Genomic DNA, 18,712 nt, shown 5'->3' with positions numbered 1-18,712 from the left:
GCACTCCAAATATACAAAAAGCTTGGATAAAACACAGGACACAGGACAGACAAACACAGGACAAGCAGTTGACACGTTTCGCAAACAACAGCTTGCTTGTCTGATACACTTGTCACAATAATACATCTATGCAAGCTTTGTGGATATTCAGAGTGCGACCATTTCTTTATTTTATTGTATTTAGTAGGTTGGTGGGCATGGAATAGGAGGGAGGGAGTGGGCTGTCATTTACCACTGTGTATACACCCACATGTGTGATTCTACAGTCACATGGGCTGCTCAGATGTGATAGATAGGAAATGCTCAGCATAGAAACTCACTGAGAACTGAGCATGTGCAGAGCTACATAGTTAGGAAGGTTGAATAAAGACACCAGTCCATCCAGTTCAACCTGAGTTTCTACAATTGTCCCTGTCCCTGTGCATTGCACACTCACATCAGTCCCTACCCTCAAGAAGCCCACAGTCCAAGGTCCCCATTCATATACTTGGGCCAATTTTGGACAGAAGCCAATTAACCTACCTGCATGTTTTTGGGGTGTGGGAGGAAACCAGAGTACCTGGAGGAAACCCACGCAGACACAGGGAGAACATGCAAACTCCAGGCAGTCGTGGTTGGGATACGAACCAGCGACCCTTTTTACTGCTAGGTAAGAGTGCTAACCACTACACCACTGTGCCACCTGTGCCACCACAGGTGCTAAATCTCTAGCTGAATTGGGGACATGAACAGAGAGCAGCAGGACCAACCAGGATTTTTACAAAATACAATACAAAACAATAATACAGCATTTATTGATAATTTTTTATGATGTGGGTTTAGTGACACTTTAAGTATAGAGATTTTAAATGATGTTGCAAATGTTTCTGTATTCATAATACTATCTTATTATAGGATTATATCGCTGCGGGCCTGCATCACTGGTGGCCATTCGGGAAGGAGATGTTGACCTCAAGTATGATGTTGGCTTTATGTTTGCTTCAGTTAATGCTGACCTAACACAATGGGTAACATCTAGTGATGGCACTAAAAAGAGACTCTCTAATGACACCAAATACATTGGAAAATATGTCAGTACAAAGGCTGTGGGGAGTGAAGACCGTATGGATGTCACACACATGTACAAGTACCCAGAAGGTAGGAGAAGTCTGGCAGATCCCAGTCCTTATGGTACAGATTAAAAATATGTAGAATAATACATATCAGCCTAAACTGAGGAAAACATTTTGTTTTTTATATATTTTTTGCCAATATTTATAATAGTAAAAATAGTTTTTTTAAATTGTCACTCTTGTTTATAGCACAAAAAATAAAAACTGCAGAGGTGATCAAATACCACCAAAAGAAAGCTCTATTTGTTGGAAAAAAAGAACAGTTAAACGACCCAGTGCCATATTGCAAAAAGTGCTCCGGTCAGGGAGGGGGTAAATCCTTCCGAGGCTGGAGTGGTTAAGCACAAAACTCTGCCAGTAATGTGCTTCATTCACTCCCATTGAAGTCTAGAGGGCCAAAAATGCAGTATGCTGCACCATAAGAAGTACATACACCTTTTCAAAAATCACACAACACCATGTTACATTGATGTTAACAGGCACCATAGCGAATAATGTCATTTTCAATGTCATGCATTGCAGTGTGATGGCAGAAACTGGAAAAATCGCACTAATGCGAATGGGGCCTTTCTTCTTTTTAGATTCAAAATATTGTTCTGAACAGTGTACACGCCTACTCCTTTTCCCGGTCACTTGTGCCTTTGATTCAGTTATAAAAAAAAAAAATTGTTGTAATAATAAAACACATAAAGAGCCTCATTCTCTTTACAGGGTCCTTTGAGGAACGGGCGATATTTAACAAGGCAATTGACAAGTTGTTACAGAGTTCTTCTGTGGATTTTGAGAAAAAATTGCAACTTTTTAGAAGAAAAGAGGAACATAAACCACATCCAGGAACGGGACTGCGTGGAGTATTTTCTTTGTTCCAGAAACCAATGCATGGACAGGACATAAATATGATACTAAGCCTAAAAAACACGACATCAGGAAGTATCAGAGTGATTGTGAACATGACCGCATCCAGCATTCTGTATACTGGGAAACACAAGCATGAGATCTGGGAAGATGCAAAGGCTCTTCCTCTGCATTCTAATGAAGGTATGGATGTGGCCACAAGTTCAGAAACAATATGGTAGTGATTCTCATAAGACATGGGTGGTTTGTTTCGTTCTGAATTGAAATTCGGACATTCCTTCTTATTTTTTTTCTTACAAGACCGCTGATGAGAAGAGGTATTTAGCAGTTTATATTTACTAAAATAATTGCATGTCCATTTTGTACTGTGGGAGACCAGATACAGTGAATGCAAGGTCCTGGGTTTTGTAACACTTTAAATGGAAAATGTTTAAGTAAAGTTTTTAAAAGCTGAAGTTTAGGTATGTATATTTTGCCATACTTTCCTTGGTCCAGCTTGGACATACTGTACCTGAAAGCAGGGCTGGTGCTACCACTAGGCAGACTAGGCAGCTGCCTAGGGCACACTGTTGCCAAGGGCGCCCGGCCACTGGTGTTCATACTTTCTTCTATCTGCAGCAAGCAACTAAGTCTCAGCATCAGCAGGCAGCTGCCACCTTGTTTGCACATAGTGTCAGAGGCTCAGTGGCAGCAGAGGGCTGTGTCTGTGTCCCGACTGAATGGAAGCAAGCAAACATTCATTGATGGGCATGGGGAGGCTGCATTGATGGGTGCTGGTTTGGCTGCATTTGATGGGTGCTTTATTAAAAAGGTGGGGTATACATGGGCAGGACAAAAGGGGGTGGGGTCAGGGGTGGAGCCAAGGGGGATGGCAAAAATAGGTTTCTCCTAGGGTGTAAAAAATCCTTGCACCAGCCCTGCCTGAAAGATCCCTGTAAAAGCTGGAAATCCCTGTGATTGTTGCTGGCTTCTGGGACCCACACCGAATGGCTGCCCTGCTGCTTAGTGAACAAAGGAGGCTTCTCGATTGGCCGAAGCACCATTTAGTGAACACTTTGCATTGCTTAATGAATGCAAAGTGTTCTCTGATTGCACAAGGTGAAAACGTGGGATGGTGATGTCATGATCTTACTTGTTTACTATCCAAAAAAGGTTGTAATTTTGGGGGTATGCACACTGTCCTGGCATTTTTATTGGTCTTTGTTTACAGATGCAGACAAATTGGAAACTGAATTATATACGGATTTTGTATTACCTTGGCCCTGCCCCTTCTGCTGTTTGAGCAACTCTCTATTGGTCCTTTCATATGCGGTAGTAAACTCTTTAAAAAAAAAAGTTTCCCCTTGCAAGGCAATATCATACTAGCACATTATACACAGTTACATAGTCAGGTTGAAAAAAGACACAAGTCCATCTAGTTTCCATAAAAATAAAAAAAAGATTTCATATAAGTCCCATATACACAATCCTATACCCACAGTTGATCCAGAGGAAGGTAAAAAAAAACAGCAAAGCGTGATCCAATTTGCTACGGCAGGGGGAAAAATCCTTTCTGATCCCCCAAGAGGTTATATTATGTTTATTTAGGAAAGTTTCCAGGCCTTTCTTAAAGCAAACTACTGAGATGGACAGAACCACCTCTGGAGGCAGTCTATTATGAGAGACGTACCTTTAAATGAAAGCCCTCCAGCAGTGCGCTGTCACTGCTGACAGGACTTACATCTTCACCCAGTCTTCCTTCCGGGTTCATGGGATCGGGCTGTCTGACTGGCCGATGTCACTTTTGTGGGAGTTTCAGCCACGGCACACTGCTCTGAAGGAACAGTACAGGTATGCTGTTCCTTCAGAGCACATGCACTGGTGAGGTCACTGGCTGCTGGTCTAGAGAATATCTCCTAAACCGTACACCTTTAGGAGATATTCATTTTACATATAGGAAAGCTTTATTATAAGCTTACCTGTAGGTAAAAATAGAAAGCAAGAGTTTGCTACCACTTTAACCACTTCTCCCAGGTTGACATCATATGAAGTTGGGGACTTAAAGTGGCAATATCTGAATGAATACTGCAGCTACGGGCATCATCCAAATGTATTTTTTCACAGCAGGTGATTCCCTGCAATGTAAAAGCCATCATAGCGACTGTTTCGCCGCTTGATTTCTTTTACGGGGGGGGGGGGGGGGCATCTCCTCCCGCTGCACTCCGGTCTCACCTGTGCATTCAGGGAGCCAGAAAATGAATCCACCAGTGGTGGCGGTTTATCATAGAGCTAGTCGTGGGCCAGATGGTCCCCTGGCCATCTCTATGACCCTCAGAGGCTGGATGTAAACAGCCCAAGATAAAAAAAAAATTTTGAACTCAGGCTTTCCAGCATAGAGGAGAGATCTGGGGAATTATAGACCCCATGTCTCTCTGTAATAGGAATAAGAGTGATCAATACATAAAAATGTAAAGGGAAAGTGTAAAAAAATAAACAAAAAATAAACTTTAAGTGCCCCCATCCCTTTGTGCTCGCATGCAGAAGCGAAAACATACATAGGTCCCGCCCGCTTATGTAAATGGCCTTCAAACCACACATGTGAGGTATTGCTGCGATTGTTAGAGCAAGATCAATATTGGTAACACTAGACCTCCTCTGTAACTCTAAACTGGTAACCTGTAAACATTTTTAAAGTGTAGCCTATAGAGATTTTTAAGTACAGAAGTTTGACGCCATTCCATGAGTGTGTGCAATTTTAAAGCAGGACATGTTACTTTGCTTAACATCATCTTTCCCATTATACAAAAAAATAAATTATGGTAAATATTGTGTTTTGCTTTTTTCTTTCCAAAAAAATCACCTTTAAAAAATTGCTGCAAAATACTATGACATAAATTATTATTAATAAACAAATTGCAGCTGCCATTTTATTCCCTAGGGTACCTGCTAATATATATAATGTTTGGGAGTTCTGAATAATTTTCTAGCAACAAAAATATATAATATTACACAAAGGAGAGAAGTGTCATAATTGGCTTGGGTGGCAAGTGGTTAAAATAATACAATAAAGTATCCCTGAAATATAGATTTCTAGATATGCCATACTAGTACTGTGGAATCTGTGAAAAATTGCCATTGTTTTACTTTTTTTCAATTGTTCCCAGAAAAACTCATATCCATCACCCTGACATATGCCATGTATGAGAAATATGTGAGTGAAGATAACGTGATTCGTATGACAGCTTTGTGTGAGGTTGAAGGGACAGAGGAACGTATTTTACTGGAAATGGATGTAAACTTTGCAAAGCCTTCAATCAGCTTCCAGGTAACATGATTGTAAATCCTGAAGAGGAAACGTATTGTATGTGCAAACAATTACGTTGGCTATGAACCTCTAGTCATTTTGATGAGTGACAATTATGACTGCAAGTGACAAGTAATGACTGCAAAGGACACCAATGATAAAGTTAAAGTTTTATTTCATCCCCCAGGTTACTTATTACATATTTCACTTAGAATAAAAAGAAAAAAGAAGGTGCTGCCATTTAAGTGTATCAATTTAATAGTAAAATCACTCAATGAATTAAAAAGATTGCATTCACAAAGGTAAATGAATACGGGCAAATGCTCTGTCTCCTTGGGATGGCGGTAACAGCAGGCAAAGGTTCAGGAGAGGTAGATGAAACATTTATGGATCACTGCTAGGATAAACAGGAACACAGAGAAGTGTCTTCGTCATCAAAGCTTGCCTGGCAAGCAGGAGGTGATCCTTGGTACCCTTATGGTGGAAGCCCAAACTCCTCGTTATGCACGCGCCCAGGGCAGGACTTAGAGTGGTGGGGGCCCCTGGGCTTGAGTCACTTTCGGGCCCTACCTTCTATACATTACCGTATTTATTGGCGTATAACATGCACCCCAAGTTTAGGAGGGAATTTTAAGGAAAAAAACTTTTAGAAGGAAAAAACTTACATTTAAATGCCCATCAATGCAGTCTTATCAGTGTCCATCTGCAGACATGCCCATCCATCTGCAGCCTTGCCCATCCATCTGCAACCTTGTCCAGTGTCATTACAGCCTTGTCGGTGTCATTTGCAGCCTTGTCATTTACAGCCTTGTCAGTGCAGTCTTGAAGTTTAAAAATGGCGCCACTGAGATAGAGTCCTGTGTATTTCGGTGGCTCTCGGTTCTTCTCGGCGGTGTAATGACATATTCGGCGACCCATCGCAGTTAGCTATGGAAGTGATGTTCCATTGCCGCCATCTTGGTACACCCCGCACTCGTCCACAGTAAGGATACATCAAGAAGGGGTAAAGCGGACATGCTGTTACACCCACCGGAGTTTTGCATTTTACACGTATTTATAACAGTAAAGTCAGTTTATATAGTGAAATTCAGGACTTAGAACTCCGTTTGACTACTTAGATCTTCAATTTTAAAAGCAGCGGCAACCCTGCTCATCTCACAGGTTTGCTAATCTGACAGAAGTTCGCTGCTTTTAAAATTCTAAGTAGTCAGACGGAGATGCAAGTACTGTATTTCACTATATACTAACTTTAATGTTATAAATACGTCTAAGATGCAAAACTCCGGTGGGAGTAACAATGTGTCTGCTTTACCCCTTCTTAGTGTATCCTTACTGTGGACGAGTGTGGAGTGTAGCAAGAAGGTGGCAAAGGAACGTTACTTTTGTAGCAAACTGCTATGGGTCACCAAATATGTAGTTACAGTTACTCTCGGGTCCTCTCGCAGTCCCGAGCGGAGCCAAGAGTAGCCGAGTGTACTCAGTCCCTGTGTTATGTCCATCATAGGGCTGGACTGGGCATGACTGTGAGCCGAGCCGAGTGTACTTGGCTATATATTTCGGCGGGGCCCATGGGCTTGAGCCCAGTCAAGCCCAATGGTAAATCTGGCCCTGCACGCACCTCCAGCGAAGCTTTGATGAAGATTTTTTCACTGGCCACACAGCTTTAAGTTGGTTTATTATCCAAGCTTGACCTTGGCATGTTCGTGAAAGCCTGATCTTTAGGATATGGACTATTTGTACAGGTAGATCTGAAATTACAGGGGGAGAAAGCAGAAATGGTCAAAGAGTATACAGGCAGATGCAGAGAAAAATTAATATCCAATGACAAAACACCACTAGTATCATTGCCCCTCCTTGCTGGTTCCTAATTGACAAATTTAATGATTTACAGGTTCCAAAACATATTGTTCTTAACAGAGAGGTCAAAGCAGATGTTATAATCATCAACACTTTACCTGAAATACTGACCGCCTGCTCATTGCTCCTTGAAGGAAGTGGACTTATTAATGGAGTTCTTCAGAAAGAGTAAGTCATGTCACCAGCAGACACAGTCGTTTTTTTTTTTTTTTTTTTTCATTAAAACATTAATGCAGGCCATACATGGGTCGAATTCCAAACAAATTTTGTATTGAAAATCTGAAATTTGTGTGTTTTGTGATCCAATGCTGCCACCACTGATTTCAAAATTTGACCAACCAATCCTTCAATTTCAACTCATGTTGCGATAGAAAAGAATATTTGAGGCCAGGAATCTTCTTTTCTTTGTGCTAATGTTCTTTTCCTGTTCTTATTTTTAAATTATATTTCTCACATGATTCTTGCATCATTGATTCAAAAAATTTCCATCATTCTTGATCACTCAAATTCGGCTGTTGCTACTGCCCACTAATGGTGCGAAAATTGAACGAAAATCCTTAGTTCTGATTTTCAAATAAAAATTATTTCTTAATTCGAACCATGTATGGCAGGCTTAAGATTGTTCAGGTGATTATATTTGAAGGCAGAATCAGCCATTCACAAATCAGTTTGATGTAGGAAATGGTAAGACAAAGTTTGCAAACATTTTTGCAGTGTATATAGATTACCTTGAACAGTAGACACATGCAGTTTGTTTTGTTCCGAGCAATTCAGATGAAATTTTCATTATTCTGAGATTTGGATGTATCTAATAATCTGAAAAATAATAGTAATGAATTTCAACAAATCCAAAGTAAATTATAACAAAACAAAGAAATTATTCCTTTCATTCAGATGTTTGAAGCATCTGAAGTAGGGATGAGCTTCGTGTTCGAGTCGAACATACGTTCGACTCGAACATCGGCTGTTCGCCCATTCGGCGAATTCCGAACGTTATGGGCCGTTCGCGCCAAATTCGTGTGGCGCTCACGGCCCACAATGCACTGCGATGGCGCAGTGCATTGCTGGCTCATGATTGGCCAAGCATGCACTGTGACCCTGCATGCTTGGCCAATCGCAGCGCCAGCAGCGAGGAGAGCCATGATTGGCCACAGGCAGGATGCCTGTGGCCAATCATAGCTCAGGCTGTGTAGTGCACGCCCCACACTATATAAGGCCGCCAGCGCGGCGGCCTTGTGTAGTGTGTTGGCGTCTGAAGCAGTGGGTGTTCTGTGTACCTTCAACACAGTACACACCAATCGTTTTCGGACGATTTTCGATCTTGCTGTTGTATAGTGGTTGTTGTCTGCGTGCCCTGACCGCAGTATACACTGCTATATTCACCTCACCTATATAGCTAGTGATCTATCTTTTATAATAGAGCTTGCAGTCAGTAGTGTTAGGAGCTTGTGCGTGCTGTCTGCGTGCTCTGTATCCAGTACATACCGCTATATCCACCTACATAGCTCTTCTCTATTTGAGCCCACTTGCCATCTGCAGGAGTTATTGGAAGTTGTGTGTGCCTCTAGCACAGCACAGTATACATCTGTATATACCCCTTTATCTCTGGTGTTCTATAATAAAGGCATCTGCAGGAGTTAGTGGGTGTTTTGTGTACCTTCAACACAGTACACACCGATCGTTTTCAGCCGATTTTCGATCTTGCTGTTGTGTAGTGGTTGTTGTCTGCGTGCCCTGACCGCAGTATACACCGCTATATTCACCTCACCTATATAGCTAGTGATCTATCTTTTATAATAGAGCTTGCAGTCAGTAGTGTTAGGAGCTTGTGCGTGCTGTCTGCGTGCTCTGTACCCAGTACATACCGCTATATCCACCTACATAGCTCTTCTCTATTTGAGCCCACTTGCCATCTGCAGGAGTTATTGGAAGTTGTGTGTGCCTCCAGCACAGCACAGTATACGTCTGTATATACCCCTTTATCTCTGGTGTTCTATAATAAAGGCATCTGCAGGAGTTAGTGGGTGTTGTGTGCCTCTAGCACAATATACACTACCCAACTGCTTTTTTACCCAACTCCCTTCAGGCCATTACCATGTCTGGAAGGCCAGCAAGGAGAGGCAGACAGGCGCGAGCCGATAAAAGAGGGCAAGCAGGCTCTGTGTCTAGAGACAACAGTGATGGTCGTGGACGCAGTGCATTGTCATCAGCACGTGGCCATGGGACACGCTTGTCCTTCTTTTCGGCAGCTGGACATGTTGAGCTGCAACATGCCAACGACTTGGTAGAGTGGATGACCAAGCCCTCTTCATCCTCCTCATCCTCTCTCACCCAGTCTCAGGGTACTAGCAAAGCAGCTGCCAACGCATCGTCTTCCCTCCTCTCAATGTCATCATCAGTGACTCCTTCCCTAGACCCACCATGTCTTCCTGAGGAGTCTCCTGAACTCTTTGAGCACAGTGTTGGGTACATGCTCCAGGAGGATGCCCAGTGTTTTGTAGCCTCTGATGACACTCAGCTAGAGGAAGGCAGTAGCGTGAATGCAGAGAGAGGGGATGCTCAAGAAGGACAGCAATCTGGCAGTCATGTTCCACAAGCTGCAGCATACTGCCAGGTTTGCTACAGCGATGAAGAGGGAGGGGATGATGAGGGCACTGACTCCACGTGGGTGCCTGGTAGGAGAGAGGAGGAGGAGGAGGAGGAGGCACATGTCCAACGAGGCAGGATGCCCTCCGGGGGCCAGCTTAGGGGCAGCACACCGACTGAATCACACGATTTGCAACATATGTCTCAAGCGTATCTCGCGTGGCCAAAACATCAGCCGCTTGGGCACCACATGCTTGACCAGACATATGTTGACCTGCCATGCAGCTCGTTGGCAAGCGTACCTCAAAGACCCACACCAAAGAACAAAGCGGCCCTCTCCTTGCTCCTCATCAGCTGGCATCTCCAACCCCACTAGACCTTCAGTCCTCTCTGAAACCTGTTCTAAGAGGAATGAAGGTGTAGAATTAGGTGTGTCATAGCCAAGTGTTTCCGGGCACTCTGCTAGCAGTACACCCACGTCCGATTATAGCAGGCAAATGTCCCTGCCCCAGCTGCTGGACCGGTGAAAGAAGTTCACTTCCAGCCATCCACATGCCCAGCGGTTGAATGCTAGCTTGGCTAAATTGCTAGCACTTCAACTGCTGCCTTTTCAGTTGGTAGACTCGGCCCCCTTCCGTGAGTTTGTACAATGTGCGGTTCCTCAGTGGCAGGTCCCCAAACGCCACTTTTTCTCACGGAAGGCGATTCCGGCTCTCTACCGGCATGTGGAAGGCAATGTCCTTGCCTCGCTGGACAGGGCGGTCAGCGGTAAGGTGCATATTACCGCTGACTCATGGTCCAGCAGGCATGGACAGGGACGTTACCTGTCTTTCACGGCCCATTGGGTCACTCTTCTGGCAGCTGGGAAGGATGCAGGACAAGGTGCAGTAGTGTTGGAGGTTGTTCCGCCACCACGCCTCCAAAATGCTACTATTGGTTGTGACACACCTCTCTCCTCCACCCCCTCTTCTTCTTCTTCCTCCATGGCCTCTTCCAGTGCTCTGTCCTCAGAACCAGCGGTGCTCCGTAGGCGTTGCAGGGGCTACGCAAGTATGCAGGCAAAACGATGCCATGCCGTGCTTGCGCTGGCTTGTTTGGGGGACAGGAGCCACACTGGGGCGGATGTTTTGTCAGCTTTGCAGGGGCAGGCCGAGAGGTGGTTGACGCCACACCAGCTTAAGCCAGGAATGGTGGTTTGCGACAATGGCACCAACCTCCTCTCCGCCCTCCGACAGGGACAACTGACCCATGTGCCCTGTGTAGCTCACGTCCTTAACCTGGTGGTGCAGCGGTTCTTGGGCAGGTACCCCGGCTTACAGGATGTCCTGAAGCAGGCCAGGAAAGTCTGTGTGCATTTCCGCCGATCATTTAATGCCTGTGCTTGGCTGGCTGAGCTCCAAAAGGAGTTGAACCTGCCCAAGAACCGCCTTATATGTGACATGCCCACCAGATGGAACTCAACATTGGCCATGCTGCAGCGGCTGCACACGCAGCAGAGGGCCATCAATGAGTACCTGTGCGACTACAGCACCAGGACAGGGTCAGGGGAGCTCGGTTTTTTTCTCACCACGCCAGTGGGGCATGATCAGGGATGCATGCACTGTCCTGTCACCATTTGAGGAGGCCACAAGGATGGTGAGCAGTGACAGTGCATGCATCAGTGACACTGTACCTCTTGTCCACCTCTTGGAGCATACGCTGCGTGGAATAATGGACAGGGCACTTGAGGCAGAACAGAGGCAGGAAGAGGAGGACTTCCTTGCCTCTCAAGGCCCCCTTTATCCAGACAGTGTTTCCTGGAGGAGGAGGAGGATGATTGTGTCAGCATGGAGGTGGAGGCTGGCACTCAGCATCAGCAGTCTTGTAGGGATGATTTACAGTCCCAAGAAACACGTGGACTTGTACGTGGCTGGGAGGAGGTAGCTGCGGATCATGTTGTCCTTAGTGACCCAGAGGACTCCGGACCGAATGCCTCAGCTAACCTACGCTGCATGGCCTCCCTGATCCTGCAAAGCCTGCGGAAGGATCCTCGTATTCTTCGGATCAAGGAGAGGGACCATTACTGGCTGGCCACTCTCCTTGATCCACGGTACAAGGGTAAGGTTGCCAACCTTATCTTGCCATTGCAGAGGGAGCAGAGGATGAGACATCTCCGGGAGGCCTTGCAGAAAGGTCTGTGCAACGCGTTCCCAGAGACTGGGAGGTTACAAACTCCTGGTCCTGGACAACTTGTTGCTGAGGCATCGGTCAGAAGGAGCGGTGGAGAAGGTGGCCGTCTGACTGATGCTTTCAGACAATTTTTTAGTCCGCAGCCCCAAGGTATGATCGGTTCCAGCAACCATCGCCAGCGTCTGATTTACATGGTGCAGGAATACCTAGGGGCAAGGTCAGACTTGGACACCTTTCCCACCGAAAATCCTCTGGCTTACTGGGTCTTGAGGATGGATCACTGGCCAGAGCTTGCACAGTATGCAATTGAGCTACTGGCCTGTCCTGCATCCAGCGTTCTTTCGGAACGTACCTTCAGTGCTGCTGGTGGCTTTGTTACCGATCACAGGGTACGGCTGTCTACCGAATCAGTTGATCGACTGACCTTCATCAAGATGAATCAGTCTTGGATCACCCACAGCTACCAAGCACCTGAAGCTGATGTAACCGAATAATTTTTTTTGAAATATCACATCCCTTCAAGACTGCCTATGCTGATGCTGAGTGACTGTCCTGTTATGTTGATTGTCTATCCTCTTCCTCCTCCGATGATATGTTGGAAGAACATTTCTGGTTCTGGGTGATGCCATCAGCCCAATTTTTCTGCCCCTGTTTAACAGGGGCGTTTAAGTACAATTTTTGATGCAATGCTTTGCAGCAGGGCTAATTCCTGCAATAAAACTAGAGTATATGGGAGAGGTTGCAGTGTCGTGGCACCAGCACCAGTGCCTAAGGCCCAATTTTTCTGCCCCTGTTTAACAGGGACATGTAATTACAATTCTTGATATAATATTTCACAGGAGGGCCCGTTCCTGTGCCCACCCAGAGTAACTGTGAGGACTTATAGTGTTGTGGCACCAGCACCACAACCACCAAAGGTCAATTTTTCTACCACTGTTCAACAATGGCATGTAATTACAATTCTTGATATAATTGTTCACAGCAGGGTGCTCCAGCGCCCACCAAGAGTCACTTTGAGGGCTTACAATGTTGTGGCAAAACCAACACCTTGTTCCGTTTTTCTGCAGAGCATATAGGGCAGGCCCCTACTTTCAAACATCCAACTTACAAACATCTCCTACTTGCAAATGGAAGGAGACAACAGCAAGTGAGATGAAAAAAGATGGACGACAAAACAAATTATACAGGGGTGATAACCCTTCCCTATGTTTTCCAAAAAGCTTAAAAATTGTTTTTTTGACTGGAGCTACACTTTAAAAATGTACCAGTTGAAAATTACAAACAGATTCAACTTAACATAACAAACCTACACAGTCCCTGTCTTGTTTGCACCGCCTGTATACTGCTGTTCTGAGTATATAGAGCCTGGGGGCCACACGCATTTCCTTTTTTTAATATGGGTACAGGGTTCCCCTTAATATGCGTACAAGACCCAAAGGGGCTGGTAATGGGCAGGGAGGGCTACCCATGCCATTTTTCTCAATGATTTTCAACCATATTGCAGGAACCAGATATAACATTAAAACCGCAAGCAGCTTTAAATGAAGTTATTTCCGTTAAATGTCATTTTGTGCAGGGACTGTTCTAAACACGGGAAACACGTGGCACTTCACAGGCATACTACAGACACCCCCCAGGCACCATATTTAAAGGAATATTTCACTTTTTTTTCCACTTTAATCGTCATTAAAATCAGTGCTCCCGCCAAAACTGCCGTTTTTAAAACTTTTTTTTGCATTGACCCATGTCCCCTGGGGCAGGAGCCAGGTCCCCAAACCCTTTTTAGGACAGTATCTTGCATATTAGCCGTTAAAATTAGCACTTTTAATTTCGAACGTTCGAGTCCCATAGACTTCAATGGGGTTCTAAGGTTCGTACGAATTTGGGGTCCGTTCGAAAGTTCTGGTGCGAACCGAACCGGGGGGTGTTCGGCTCATCCCTAATCTGAAGTAACAAATGATCCAAACTGATTTGTGAATAGCTGGTTGTTAAGGACCAGGCGGCTGCTGCCTCCTTAGCAAATATGGCTCAACTGCCATAGTTCCTCACCTACAGAAGAATGTAAATAAAAGAAACAGCTCAATTGGTTGTTAAGAAGCAGCTGGCTGCTGCATGCTTAACAATTATTACTCATCTGCTGTCATCAGATTTTTTTTATTATTGCCCTTTTATTTGTTGAACTAAATGGTCTTTGGTGTCTTTTTTCAACCAGATTTACTATGAAGGGCCAGCATTAGAAAAAAAAAAATCAATGTGGGGGTCTGTGCCTAATTCATACCAGGTCCTTTGGGTCTGGTATGGATTATGAGGGGGAGCCCACGCCAAAAAAAACTAAATGTGTGCCCCCCCATTCCATACCAGGCCCTTAGATCTGGTATGGGTTTTAAGGTAAACTTTACACCCCCAAAAAATGGCATGGGGAAAGCATGCAGCCAAGCAGGTCAGGAAAGGGGGGGAGGCAAAAACTCCCCCCTCCTGACCCATACCAGGCCACATGACCTCAACATTGGGGGATACATTGGGAGAGGGGGACTATCCCCCAAAGCACCTTGTCCTCATGTTGATGAGGACAAGGGACTCTTCCCCACAACTTTGGCCTGAGCATGGCGTACATAGTACCCCTACCCATTCACCAAAAAACATTTAAAATAAAATAAAAAGACAGTTTTTGACAAGTCCTTTATTACAAAAAAAAAATAGATAAACATGTCTCCCGATGTAAATTCAACGTCAATCATGATTAATGCCGGCCACTGACCCACATGAAAAAAAAAAACCTGCTGTCCACTGAGCATGACCGGTGTCATCTAGAGATACTCGTCGAATAATGGGGAATGCTTCGACCCCACCAATAAGTAAACATGGGGATGGGGCCAACGACCCCTATGCCATCATGCAGGCGGTCTCCGCATGATGTCATAGTGGCATGACCACCCAGGAGATCACAAGAAGAAAGTGAATATTGTAGCTAGAGCTTTATTTTGAGGAACTTTCTGAAAAAACTGAGAACAGTCATAGGGTAATAAATAACAATTATGATTCCATTTCTGGATCCAAAATAATCTATGCAATTTCTGTTTTCAGGCTGCCATCTTTAAATCCTGGTGAAAAGACCCAAGTCAGTCTTACGCTCAGTCCTTCCAGGATCGGCAACAGGACATTGACAGTGACCCTCAATTCTGACAAGATAAAAAATGTTAAAAGCTCCTATCAGGTCTTCGTAACTGGGGCTCCATGATTCTATAAACCTAACTGACATATTTTTTTTAGCACTAATTTAGCACTGTCTGTGCAAGGAAAATATTAACATGACAGGAAGACTTGAAGTAATATTAATTTAGCACCCTTATTCTTGCCAACACTGTGCCTAATAATATTAGCATTCATTTTAAAAATGTCCACAAGTGGGTTGTTACAAAAATCTGAATATTCAGAACTAAAGCCCTGCTTCTGGCTCCTAAAAAAAAAAAAAAAAAAAAAAAAAAAAAAAAAACCCTTGCAGTGGAGCCTACCCTCACTGTACTGGTGGTTAAATTCTCAGTAAATCTAAGAGTAAAGGAATAAGTTGTAATACTAACTTTATTCCTATCCATGGCTTCTTCCACACAGTACAACCAACCAACCAAGCCCCTGATGCTATTATATACAATGCGGGATCAATAGTCCAGCATTATACGTGAGGACCTAAAAACTTAATGAGCATTTGACCCCGAGTGGCCCCACTTCAAGGGTTTTTTTTTTTTTTTATACATCTTTACATTTTTTAAATAGTACTTATAAAAGTTTAATATTTGCTCTCTTTATTTTATAAAAAGTGTCTTTATTATCAGTTTTAAGTAAATGTTTTGTGAAACAGACAGAATCCCCTTTTTCAGGACTTTGAGGAGAATGTCTGGCTGGACAGAGGAATGTGTAGCTGCTATAGCAAACTTTCAATGGGTATGTCTGCATCTCTATTCCTACTATGGCATCTATATGGATTGACTCCATCCAGGCCACGCCCCCGATGTGTTTTGCCACACCCACTAGGCTTAATCATGGAGGTCGTACCTCCATGATTAAGCCCTGTGGGCTGGGACAAAATGCACCAGGGGCGTGATCTGGATGGAGAGTAGGATGAGGCTGATCCTACTACTACTATTAATAATATAAACTAAAATTGGTTTTGAAGCTGTGATTTCTGACTGCTAACACTAAATCGGATGTCTTAGATTCCCTTAAAATAGTGATAACTCCTAGTGCAAATATACAACTTTCATAAGTAAGCCAATACACTTAGGGGACTATTTATAATTCATTGGTCAAATGTTACACATATTTGTGCATGCTTTAGCAATTGTAGCTGTCATTTCTTTACGATATTAACCACTTGACCCTTCATGACCAGGCCATTTTTTGTGATACAACACTGTGTTACTTTAACTGACAATTGTGCAGTTGTGCGACATGTACCCAAATAAAATTGATGTCCTTTTTTTTTTCTCCCACAAATAGAGCTTTCCTTTGGTATTTGATCTCCTCTGCGGTTTTAATTTTTGCGCTATAAACAAAGAAAGGGTGACAATTTTGAATAAAAAAACAATATTTTTTACTTTCAGCTATAAAACATATCCAATAAAAAAAATATGAAAAGTTAAAATTTCTTCTTCAATTTAGCTCAATGTGTATTCTGCTACATATTTTTGGTAAAAAGAAAAATACCAATAAGCGTATATTGATTGGCTTGCGAAAGATTATAGCGTCTACAAACTATGGGATATTTATATTAATTTTTCTTTTTTTTTCTTTTACTAGTAATGGCGGCAATTAGCAACTTATAGTGAGACTGCGATATTGCGATGAACAGTTAGGACACTAACTGACACTTTTTGGGACCAGTGACAATAATACAGTGATCAGTACTAAAAATATGCACTGTCACTGTACTAATGACACTGGCAGGGAAGGGGTTAACATCAGGGACAATCAAAGGGTTAAAAGTGTGCCTGACCAGTGCTTTACTACTGTGGGGGAGGTGCTTGTACTAAGAGAAGGCATGGATCGGTGACCCTGCTTAGCAGAGACACATGATCCATGACTCCTGTAGTGACAGAACGGTGATCTGCCTTGTTTACATAGCTGATTTGCAGTGCGTACTGACACGTTGGCGGGTGCCGGTGGACATTGAGTCTGCCGTACAGGCCGATCAGCTGCTGCTCTGTCTAATCACAGGGGGGACGGCCCGCCGGTGGCGCACGTGTGCACCCCAGACTCTGAAGTGCAGGATTACGTACTAGATACGTGATCCTGTGCAGGAGAGCTGCCTTACCGTTGTGTGTATATATACAGTATACAGTCGGCAAGTGGCTAAGCGCTGCGTAAACTCTCAGCACTATATAAATCCTGTATAATAATAATTTATATGATCATTAGCGCCATCTGGTGGGCAAAATGTGTTATATTTTCTCATTGAGGTATTTCAGCAAACTTTACCACATTTTGGCAACCAGATGGAGCCGATGATATATGAATTAATGTTAGAGAGATTACACCTGGGCACGCACAAATCTGTTTGACATTCGTCCAAGGAATGTTTTTTATAACTAGACCCCTTAGAATGAGATTGTATAAGCCTAGTCATTAATGATTGGCTCTTAACAAATCTATCTGTACCCTTCAGTTATTGGAATCTTGAAATAGCTTTATGCTTTTTTTCATGGTTGTGCTGCTTTTCATAGAAGGACCTTCTACCTCAGTTGTACTGTAGGACAATCCTTAGGTTACATCAGTGTACCTTCAAGGCCTCTAACAGTTTCCAGCCCTTCAGTTCACAAGGATCAGTTCAAAGGATTATTTTAAACTGTGACTAACATAGCTGTGCCAGTGTCTGCAAATGTGTAGAAAACATCATCTGTTACTGGTCCTTGAGTACAGGTGATGGGAAACATCCATTAAGATTATTGTGAATATTACTATAATATATATCTATGTAATTGAATAAACTGTTTGCACCTTATTGAATGTAGTGTGTCATTTTTTTAAGCTAGAAATTAATGCTTTTCAGCTGACATCCAGGATCAGCTCTCTTCCAACCGAACATTCCTCTCCTTATATACAGCAACAATGGCAAAATGTTTTTTTTAACACCTTCTGTGGCCCACTGAAATGTTCATTGCTGTGGGATCATCGCATTCTAATTAATTTCCTCCAATCTCCAACAATTGGGTTAAAGGGCCACCATGTTGAATGACAGATCCAATTCAATCAGTCCAAGTAGTGCCTTAGCTGATTTAGGCTGGATTCACACCTATGCATTTTTAGCGCTTTTTGCATTTTGTAGATTTGCTCTACAGAACGTGTTCCATAGGAAATCATGTTAAATGGGCTGTAGTGCAAATCTGCAAAATGCAAAAAGCACAAAAAATGCATAGGTGTGAATCAAGCCTTATAGAGGGGTGATAACAAGACCAATTGCCTTGCTCAAGGAGAGAGCAGTGGTGATTGGTCTTCATTAATCACTTCAATACAGGGCATTTTCACCCCCTTCCTGCCCAGGCCAATTTTCAGCTTTCAGCGCTGTAACATTTTGAATGACAATTGCACGGTCGTGCAACACTGTACCCATATGACATTTTGATCGATTTTCCCCCCACAAATAGAGCTTTCTTTTGGTGGTATTTGATCACCTCAAACAAAGAGCGACACCTTTAAAAAAAAAAAAACACAATATTTTTTTACTTTTTGTTATATCATCCCAATTTAAAAAAAAAAAAAATTTCTTCCTCAGTTTAGACCGATAAGTAGTATTCTACATAATTTTGGTAAAAAAAAATTGCAATTTGTGTATATTGATTGGCATCAGAAATTGTGG

At 43.3% G+C, this 18,712-nt stretch overlaps 1 protein-coding gene across 1 annotated transcript in view; it reads left to right on the top strand.

The window, feature by feature from the left end:
* The window catches only part of LOC143935365 (protein-glutamine gamma-glutamyltransferase E-like), a 53,280-nt gene extending 35,423 nt beyond the window's left edge, over window positions 1-17,857 (top strand). The window contains exons 9-13 of the mRNA XM_077459186.1: window positions 895-1,137; window positions 1,824-2,150; window positions 5,111-5,271; window positions 7,142-7,275; window positions 14,947-17,857. Of these exons, the coding sequence (XP_077315312.1) occupies window positions 895-1,137; window positions 1,824-2,150; window positions 5,111-5,271; window positions 7,142-7,275; window positions 14,947-15,100 (1,019 nt within the window). The 3' untranslated portion in view covers window positions 15,101-17,857. The remainder of the gene's footprint in view (window positions 1-894; window positions 1,138-1,823; window positions 2,151-5,110; window positions 5,272-7,141; window positions 7,276-14,946) is intronic.
* Window positions 17,858-18,712: the final 855 nt, after the last annotated feature.

This window comes from Lithobates pipiens, unplaced genomic scaffold, assembly GCF_037356315.1.
Source record: "Lithobates pipiens isolate NorthernLeopardFrog02 unplaced genomic scaffold, aLitPip1_a1.2 Scaffold_28, whole genome shotgun sequence".
Taxonomy (NCBI): Eukaryota; Metazoa; Chordata; class Amphibia; order Anura; family Ranidae; genus Lithobates; species Lithobates pipiens.
Note: the sequence above shows the minus strand (reverse complement) of the source record. Positions and strands in the feature narration are given on the sequence as shown.